General features: G+C 32.7%; 1 protein-coding gene across 6 annotated transcripts in view; it reads left to right on the plus strand.

The window, feature by feature from the left end:
- Positions 1–833: 833 nt before the first annotated feature.
- LOC106472022 (SUN domain-containing ossification factor-like) overlaps positions 834–10,223 on the plus strand; it is a 16,742-nt gene continuing 7,352 nt past the window's right edge. For 2 of the 6 annotated variants that reach the window (XM_022400622.1, XM_022400625.1), the window contains exons 1-4: positions 7,237–7,407; positions 7,679–7,905; positions 9,349–9,522; positions 9,718–9,760. Coding sequence is in view for 2 of the 6 variants with exons in the window: in XM_022400626.1 (XP_022256334.1) it covers positions 863–907; positions 2,031–2,164; positions 5,704–5,865; positions 7,187–7,407; positions 7,679–7,905; positions 9,349–9,522; positions 9,718–9,753 (999 nt within the window). In the remaining 4 variants the exon portion in view is untranslated. Of the gene's footprint in view, positions 908–2,030; positions 2,165–5,703; positions 5,866–7,186; positions 7,408–7,678; positions 7,906–8,777; positions 8,802–9,348; positions 9,523–9,631; positions 9,646–9,717; positions 9,761–9,833; positions 9,985–10,223 lie in introns of those variants that run through there. The other 4 variants (XM_022400626.1, XM_022400628.1, XM_022400623.1 and 1 more) reach the window with 4 other exon arrangements.

Below are 10,223 nucleotides of genomic sequence, written 5' to 3' on the forward strand. Positions count from 1 at the left end.
AATCAGTTTTGTATTATTGAATATGTTCATGTGTGCTGTGTCATTGTAACTTCTGTATTGTTAGCCAGACAAGACTAGAAGGTCAATATAATAAAAATAATATAAACGTATAATGTTATGAGATTTAAGCTATTTAGACTAAACATTTATGTTTTCATGTTATAATTTGAAGTCATTCTAGAATGAAAAAAAGCATAATTTATATTTGTTTCCTAATTTTTTATGGTGGTTATGAGGTCAGTCAAATTGAAATGTATTTTGGAGGTTTTAGAGATTACACACATATAGTATTTGAGATTTTTGGGACGAAGAATGGTTTTTTAATCATGACATGAAAATAACTTTGCACTCAGACTGTAAACAAAACAGACTCAATATTTTCACAAACAAATCTTTAGTAAAAATACCTCATTAAAAAATCTGAATTTTTGTGTACAAAAGACTTGGAATCATTACTAAAAGTTTACCAGATTTTGTGAAGATACACATACAGCATTAAATGTTATAGTATAAATATTTAACGTGTGCAGATGTGAATACGAACTCGTGTATTCTATACTGAGCCTGTCGTGAAAAGGTTAACTATAAACTGTTTTATATGAAAATATAACATACACGCAAAGTAGTGCAAAAACCTGTAATGAGCTGAAAACACAAAGAATAACGTTCTTCCATTTTCTCTCTACAAATTTTCACAAGAATACTGCATAGTAAAACTATTTAATTAAATTAATTTATGACATTTTCAACAACAAATTTTTATATAAAGTTAATAAACTTTATTATACTACAAGAAACTTGCAGTAAAAGTTTTAAATAACAAGACTAATTTCAGCTGTTCTTTTAGGCCAAAGACCAGGTTATGACTCCAGTGGCTGAAGTAGAACTTCATACTGATATTAACCAGGTAAGACTCAGCTTAATAGTGTTTTCAACCACTTGATTGAATTTAACCTGTTGCTTTGGTTCTGGAGGGGGTGGTATTTGTCTAATATTCATGCATGTTATTTGCTAATTTTACTATCTTTTCCTCCGAGAAGTTAGTATTTGGGGATTTCTAATACAAAAAATAATTCTGATCTCACTGTTATTGGATATTTTGTTGTTTGTTGACAATCTCATTTATAATTTTCATCTGATAAATAGTATCCTTTAAATCAGGATTACCAAAATTAGTTATTAAACTACATCATAGACATGGAAATAGAAACAGGACTGTAGATTGAGGTTTATATTGTTTTCTGTAGCATAAACCAGTTCTTCTCCCATAAAATAATTGTTTTTAAATCCTGTTATGAAAATAGGCTAGCAACGTGAAATTTATGAGTGAGTTTAAGAAAACAAATGCTTCTTTTACTGTTATGCTTATTTCTGATAGTCTTCAATCTGTTTTCTACATTCCGTACAAACTGAGCTTAATCCTTCACACTGTGATACTGACAGTAATGTTTACATTATTCTCAACATTCCTTACAAACTGAGCTTAATCAATCCTTCACACTGTGATACTGACAGTAATGTTTACATTGTTCTCAACATTTCTTACAAACTGAGCTTAATCAATCCTTCACACTGTGATACTGACAGTAATGTTTACATTGTTCTCAACATTTCTTACAAATCGAGCTTAATCAATCCTTCACACTGTGATACTGACAGTAATGTTTACATTGTTTGTAAGAATGTTGAGAATCGAGCTTATTCCTTCACACTGTGATACTGACAGTAATGTTTACATTGTTCTCAACATTTCTTACAAATCGAGCTTAGTCCTTCTCACTTTGGCTATCACTCTAGTTCTGAGACAGTTGTTAACAAGCAGGTAATTGTTACAGCTACTAGTAAGTACAAAAGTTATTCAATACAATATTATTTACTATTTTTACTTCTAAATCACACAATGAGAAATGTATTGGATTAGAAGCATTAGCTCCCTAGAAAAGTTGTTTGGATGAAAAACTATTCTGATTTTTTTTAATTAACTTTTAAGATAATTGATCTTAATGTGATAGATTATTCTTTGGTTTCAGCAATTTTTGTCTTCGGATACAAGTAGAGAAACGGTCGTTTCGCCCGACGTACCTCCTGTAGACGTAGATCCAGCCATTGATCAACAAGTAAAAACAATTATTGAAGACAATCTAAAGTCAGCAGCTGGAACAAGGTGATTATTTGTATTATTTGTCTATACTACTATAGAAACAGCACAACTGTTTGTTATATTTAATATTGTGGGCAACTTTACAGTGGAATTGTTTTTTGTAAAACCAATTCCACCAAATATGATATTTAGACCAATAGGATGTGTAATGATTATTCTTGGGAGTGTATATGTTGAATTATTAAAATTTAAATTAAATGGCATAATGTATTTCCAAAAAATAGAAAAATACATAAAAATAGAAAAAGTAGTGTTGAATTATATAGATTATAATTAGTAGAGGTAGAGAAAGAGAGGTCATTCAAAGGTTAACTTTGTGAGCTACATAGCTTCTGCATTATCATTTTCCTTCTTGTTGTTTTCTGATATAGAGTGTTTGATTTTTTTTTTAATGTTCAAAAAAATATGACAGTGCTTTAAGATTTTGTTTAGTCTTCCTGTTCAGTTATCATTAGTTTCAACTAAATAAAATCATTCACGTGTTTCACATTTGATTTTATATGTTATTTCTTTGGTGTCATTTTGATTGGGATAACTTATTCCAGTGATGTCCTATATTTTTAGTTTGTTTGCTTAACTATTTAATATTATGCTTTTTGACTAGACATTTCCATGTTTCAATAAGGGTATTGCTGATATGTTCGATGATGTGTTTGATGCAAGAGATGGTGGTTGTGTTACAGTTTGGTGATCCCTTTTTGGATTGAATGTGTTGTGATTTCTTTGTTTTGCTTTCCTTGATTGTTTTTTCACTTTTTCTTCAAGGTAACCATTTTTATAAAAGAAAATCTCATGTTCTCCCTTGTTCACTGTTTAAATTGTTCAGAGTCCTCATGTCAAGGTTAGAAGTTTTTGTTGGTTGTCCAGTCTGAATGTTGTTCTGAGTGAATTTGTTTCCAATAAACACAGGTGTCAAATCTAATTGATTTTCTAATGGTGTGAACATTCATGGAGAAATGTTTTTCATCCTCAGTGGTAAAGTGGATGTTGGGGTGAGTGTTCTTAATACAATTTAAAAACATATCTTCTCAAGTTCAGAGTCAAAATCACGGAAAATATCCTTTGTATTAGGAAGACATTGTAGGTAAAGTTCCAACCATGCAGAGTTTATTAATTTGGCAGTAGATTGTGTTGTTTAATTCAAAGCAAAACTTTGTTATTAGATTAATAAACTTAGAAACTGATAATATTCTTGGTTGGGCTAGGTTCTTACAAGGATTGACAAATTATAAATGTGATACTAATCTTGGTCGGGCTAGGTTCTTACAGGGATTGACAAAGTAGAAATCTGATAATAATCATGGTTGAGGAAAGTTCTTACAAGAATTGACAAACTGGTAAGAACTTTACTCAACCATGATTATTATCAGATTTTTGATCAATCCCTGTAAGAACCTAGCCCAACCAAGATTAGTATCACATTTCTAGTTTGTCAATCCTTGTGAGAACCTAACCCAACCAAGATTAGTATCACATTTCTAGTTTGTCAATCCCTCCACTCAACCTACTAGGATTAATACCACATATCTAGTGTATCAATCCCTGTAAGAATCTAAACCACTCAACCTACTAGGATTAATACCACATATCTAGTGTGTCAATCCCTGTAAGAATCTAAACCACTCAACCTACTAGGATTAATACCACATATCTAGTGTATCAATCCATGTAAGAATCTAAACCACTCAGCCTACCAAGATTAATACCACATATCTAGTGTATCAATCCCTGTAAGAATCTAAACCACTCAACCTACTAGGATTAATACCACATATCTAGTGTGTCAATCCCTGTAAGAATCTAAACCACTCAACCTACCAGGATTAATACCACATATCTAGTGTATCAATCCCTGCAAGAATCTAAACCACTCAACATACCAGGATTGACACCAGATTTAGACTTTAGATTCTTGCAGGGATTGATACACTAGATATGTGGTATTAATCCTGGTAGGTTGAGTGGTTTAGATTCTTACAGGGATTGATCAAGTAGAAATGTATTAATTGCAATAATCAAGCAAAAATAAGAATTGTAATTCTATTTCAGTGATTTGTTTACACTAAAATATTTTAGAATTGATGCTTTTTCATTTTGTAACTCTTATTTGATATAATTTGCAAAGAAGAATGAAAAGAATTGAAATTTACTCCAAGAAAATAACACAATTAAATTTGTTTAAATTTTTTCTACCTACCGTAAAGCATAGGTATATATTTTTTTTTTAGGAAACTACCATTCCCTAAAATATAATTGTCAGTGTATTGTTTCTCATGAGATTCTCCCTTTTTTCTCTGAATGTTATTACTACAGCCTCAGTTCCTACACTATCACAGCAGATGACTGAACAACTACTAATGAAACTCGGTTTTTACAGATGAAGGTTAGAAACTGTTGGATAGAACAGATTATAAATTATTTGCATCAATGAATAAAATGGTGTGAGAAATAAGACCTAATTTGTACAGAGTAGAACAACTGAATATAGTGGGACGATGAGTGATTTGAGAATTCTTGTATAGTTGCTTTAGATGTTCGTCTTCATTCCTGAAAATTATATTTGTTAAATTATATTTGTTTGAAATATACGATAATTTTATTTTGTGTCAAGATGTCGGGTAAGCCTTATTAGGTTTAGAGAGTAGGGTCGACAACACCAAAATATTCCAGTGACTCAAACCCTTATTATTGTTTTTATTGTCTTCAAAAGCTTATAAATTATTGAAAAGAAAGTATTTTTGTAAGATATAAAAATATTTTTATCTAATATGACTATTGCTATTTTGAAATATCATGTTTTAGGTCACTGGGAAATATTTATCAGTTTCTGTGGTGTTTTTGTGATTTACAGCTAAAAGTGTCGACTACTGCGATCATCAAAGTTAAAAAACAAAATTAGTAGATATCAAACAACTTGAAACTAGAAAATTAAATCAAATTTAAAGTTATTTTTTAAAGCTAAAACTAAATATTAACTATTTACTAAGTATTTCTACTGTGAGAAAGAATGTGAGAGACACTCCTTGGTATGGAAAAGATTAATGTCCCTTTCACTCTTCATGCTTGTATATAAATTGGTAATCAGTCTTTTAACTTTACTCATTCTAAGAACTCCATTTTGGCTTCTGTAGTCAGTTTTGTAATACACATATTTCAGTGTCTTATATTGTTCATCTAGCAGTAAGTTTATATACTGAAGTGTAGAAATCCACGGTCAGCTTCCCCATAGTGGATGTAACCCCTTGTGTAGGTTTGCTCTATAAAACAACCAGTCTGAAACTGTATCTTTCACATAGCAACAGATACATTGTTTATTAGTAGTCACTACATCTCAGTTGTTATAATATATGATTTAGAATAAGGAATACTGCATTACAGTCATTCCTGACCAGGTCAATGATTCTGTTATTGCACCAAGAGAAACTGTGTCATTTGTATAGAAGGTTGGTGCTGATATCTTGCAATTCAGAAGTTAATTTGATAAAAAGTATTAGAAAGTTTGAAATAGGGTCAACATTAAAACTGTTTCTATATATTTTCAGTGGTGAAGTACAAGAAATTATTACACAACATGAAAACAACTCCAGTCAATTTTCTAGTCAACATTCTGAAAAGACAAATGCCCAGTCAGTCGATGAAAAAAAATTAAGTCAAACAGCTACCCTTGGAAAAGAAAAAAGGAAACTACACTCTACGTCGGACAAGTAAGTAATGTGTTTGTAGAAAAGGAAACTACATGCTACACCAAACAGTTAAATCATGCTACTTAGGAATATAAACTACACCAGACGGTTAAATCATGCTACTTAGGAATATAAACTACACCAGACAGTTAAATCATGCTACTTAGGAATATAAACTACACTACACCAGACAGTTAAATCATGCTACTTAGGAATATAAACTACACCAGACAGTTAAATCATGCTACTTAGGAATATAAACTACACTACACCAGACAGTTAAATCATGCTACTTAGGAATATAAACTACACTACACCAGACAGTTAAATCATGCTACTTAGGAATATAAACTACACTACACCAGACAGTTAAATCATGCTACTTAGGAATATAAACTACACTACATCAGACAAGTAAATTTTTACTAGGAATGTATACTACTCTACACCAGACAGGTGAATTGTTATTAGGAATGTAAACTATACTACACCAGACAGGTGAATTGTTATTAGGAATGTAAACTACACTACACCAGACAAGTAAATTGTTATTAGGAATGTAAACTACACTACACCAGACAGGTGAATTGTTATTAGGAATGTAAACTACACTACACCAGACAGGTGAATTGTTATTAGGAATGTAAACTACACTACACCAGACAGGTGAATTGTTATTAGGAATGTAAACTACACTACACCAGACAAGTAAATTGTTATTAGGAATGTATACTACTCTACACCAGACAAGTAAATTGTTGTTAGGAATTTAAATTACACCACACCAGACAGGTAAATTGTTATTAGGAATGTAAACTATACTACACCAGACAGGTGAATTGTTATTAGGAATGTAAACTACACTACACCAGACAGGTGAATTGTTATTTTGTTACTAGGAATGTAAACTACACTACACCAGACAGGTGAATTGTTATTTTGTTACTAGGAATGTAAACTACACTACACCAGGCAAGTACATTTTTACTAGGAATGTAAACTACACTACACTAGAAAAAGAGCACTTACAGTTATAGAAGATTAAAGAAATGGTTATATGAACATGTACAAAAACATTTGTCATTTTTTGTGAAACTCTATTAAAAATTTATTTTACACCAATTGTATTGTCAGTGGCATAGAAAGATCATTTTGGGTACCAAACTTGTACATTAATTAAACATTAAGCCCAATTTTGCTAAGTAGCTGTTTTCAGATGGGATACTTGTGATATAGTTAAAATGTAATATCTTTAATAAGAGTGGATGAAAGGTAATGTGAACCAGCCTTAATTGTATGAGAATTTAATGTTAACATGGAACTTTTAATACAACTTTTCCAGCGTAAATGAAGAAGAAAAGACACGGGAAAATATATCTGAAATATATGAGAAGAACATTGAGCACCACAGTTCAGATGATTTCCACACAGATTCTGACAAAGCACAGCTTGCCGAAGTTGGAGAAGCAGAGCGGTCTTCAGAAGCTCCTCAACCAGAGCCAGACGTCATGCCTTCTTTTGATGAGTGGAAGAGAATGATGTTAGCAGAACAAGAGAGAGGAGGTATTGGTTTAATGAATCTCCAATAACAACCAAATGATAATAAGTATAGTTTTTTTTAGACTGCTGAGGGAAATGATTGTAGTGATTTTTGAGTTGAGAGCACTAGTAAGACTGAAATGTCGGTAATTTTCTATCACCTGTGATGTTTCTAATTGTTAGAAATTCAGTTCTCATTTGAAACAAAGATATTTTCATAAAATGTAGATTGTTTACTGTTACTTCTGATATTATACACGTCCTATGAATTGGCTACTTGTTCTTATATTTTTAGGCATGGAATCTTCACAAGACATGGTTCCAGGTAAAAAACTTGCTGACCACAAGAGAAAACAAAATTATGCATCATATGAATGCGGAGCAAAAGTTGTAGGGGCCAATCCTGAAGCGGAAGGAAAGGGCCGAATCTTGAATGACATGACTGATGAATACATGTTAAACCCATGCAATGTGAAGATCTGGTTTGTGATGGAGCTGTGTGAATCCATTCAAGTCAACCAGGTTAGTCTTAGGTCTGTAACAAAGATTCAGTTTATGGTAGCTTTGTGCGAATTCATTCAAATCAACCAGGTTAGTCTTAGATCTGTAACAAAGATCCAGTTTATGGTAGCTTTGTGCGAATCCAGTCAAGTCAACCAGGTTAGTCTTAGATCTGTAACAAAGATCCAGTTTATGGTAGTTTTGTGCGACTCCATTCAAGTCAACCAGGTTAGTCTTAGATCTACAACAACCATTCAGTTAATGGTAGCTTTGTGCGAATCCATTCAAGTCAACCAGGTTAGTCTTGGATCTGTAACAAAGATTCAGTTTATGGTAGCTTTGTGCGAATTCATTCAAATCAACCAGGTTAGTCTTAGGTCTGTAACAAAGATCCAGTTTATGGTAGTTTTGTGCGACTCCATTCAAGTCAACCAGGTTGGTCTTAGATCTGTAACAAAGATTCAGTTTATGGTAGCTTTGTGCGAATCCATTCAAGTCAACCAGGTTAGTCTTAGGTCTGTAACAAAGATTCAGTTTATGATAGCTTTGTGCGAATCCATTCAAGTCAACCAGGTTAGTCTTAGATCTGTAACAAAGATTCAGTTTATGGTAGCTTTGTGTGACTCCATTCAAGTCAACCAGGTTAGTCTTAGATCTGTAACAAAGATTCAGTTTATGGTAGCTTTATGTGACTCCATTCAAGTCAACCAGGTTAGTCTTAGATCTGTAACAAAGATCCAGTTTATGGTAGTTTTGTGCAACTCCATTCAAGTCAACCAGGTTAGTCTTAGATCTACAACACACATTCAGTTAATGGTAGTTTTGTGTAAGATTTACTAGTCAACCAGGTTAGTCTTAGATCTGTAACAAAGATTCAGTTTATGGTAGCTTTATGCGAATCCATTCAAGTCAACCAGGTTAGTCTTAGATCTACAACACACATTCAGTTAATGGTAGTTTTGTGTAAGATTTACTAGTCAACCAGGTTAGTCTTGGATCTGTAACAAAGATTCAGTTTATGGTAGCTTTGTGTAAGTTTCTCAAGCTAATCAGGTTAGTCCTAACTCTATAACAGAGATCTGGTGTATGAAGGTTTTGCGTTAGTGCATTAAAATTAATCAGTTAAGTGTTGGACTATATCAGAGACCTTGTTTGTGTCAGAACTGTTTGAGTTCAGAGTAACCAGGTGTATCTTAGACGTGTTTAGTTTGTATTAACCAGGTATATTTTAAATGTATAGTATCTGTCTTTTATCTTGTTAGCTTTAGAAGCACAACATTTACTGTTTCAGTCTCTGATGTAATTAATTTTAATTTCATAAGGAATAAGGATTCAAACCTTTGGTCTTAACAACTCTACTCTGGGTATTTCAGTATTGTAAGTTCAGTGTTAGCTTCCAGGATTTTTAAGGTTGGCTATCAACAGGATTTTGACCTTGTATAATGTTTTGTATTTTCTTCACAGATTGAACTAGCCAATTTTGAGTTGTTCTCATCGATGCCAAAAGAATTCTCTGTGTATTGGAGTGACAGATATCCCACTAGAGAATGGACTTTGGTTGGAAACTATGAAGCTGAAAATAGGCGAGTTCTACAAAGTTTTCCTCTCCAGCAGACTGGATATGGAAAGTTTATTAAGGTAGGCTATAGCTGTAATACAAGTAACAAGCCCTACATGTTGAACTCTGTGCCTAATATTGCTAAACTGATAATGCACTGGATTACTCAGATAGAACTCCACAGTCAGAACACTACTGTCCACTCAACATCATAAGAATGTGATGTGGATTTTTTAAAGTCATTCCAAACTTGTGTTTTGTACTGTATTACATAGATAGAACTCCACAGTCAGTATGGGACAGAACACTAGTGTCCACTCACATTCTTATGAATGCTGACGTGGATTTTTTAAAGTCGTTCCAAACTTGTGTTTTGTACTGTATTACATAGATAGAACTCCACAGTCAGTATGGGACAGAACATTAGTGTCCACTCAGCATCATAAGAATGTGATGTGGATTTTTTAAAGTCGTTCCAAACTTGTGTTTTGTACTGTATTACATAGATAGAACTCCACAGTCAGTATGGGACAGAACACTAGTGTTCACTCAGCATCATAAGAATGTGGTGTGGATTTTTTAAAGTTGTTCCAAACTTGTGTTTTGTACTGTATTACATAGATAGAACTCAACAGTCAGTATGGGACAGAACACTAGTGTTCATTCAGCATCATAAGAATGTGATGTGGATTTTTTAAAGTCGTTCCAAACTTGTGTTTTGTACTGTATTACATAGATAGAACTCCACAGTCAGTATGGGACAGAACACTAGTGTTCACTC

The sequence above is a fragment of the Limulus polyphemus genome, unplaced genomic scaffold, assembly GCF_000517525.1.
Source record: "Limulus polyphemus unplaced genomic scaffold, Limulus_polyphemus-2.1.2 Scaffold5025, whole genome shotgun sequence".
NCBI classification, from domain to species: Eukaryota; Metazoa; Arthropoda; class Merostomata; order Xiphosura; family Limulidae; genus Limulus; species Limulus polyphemus.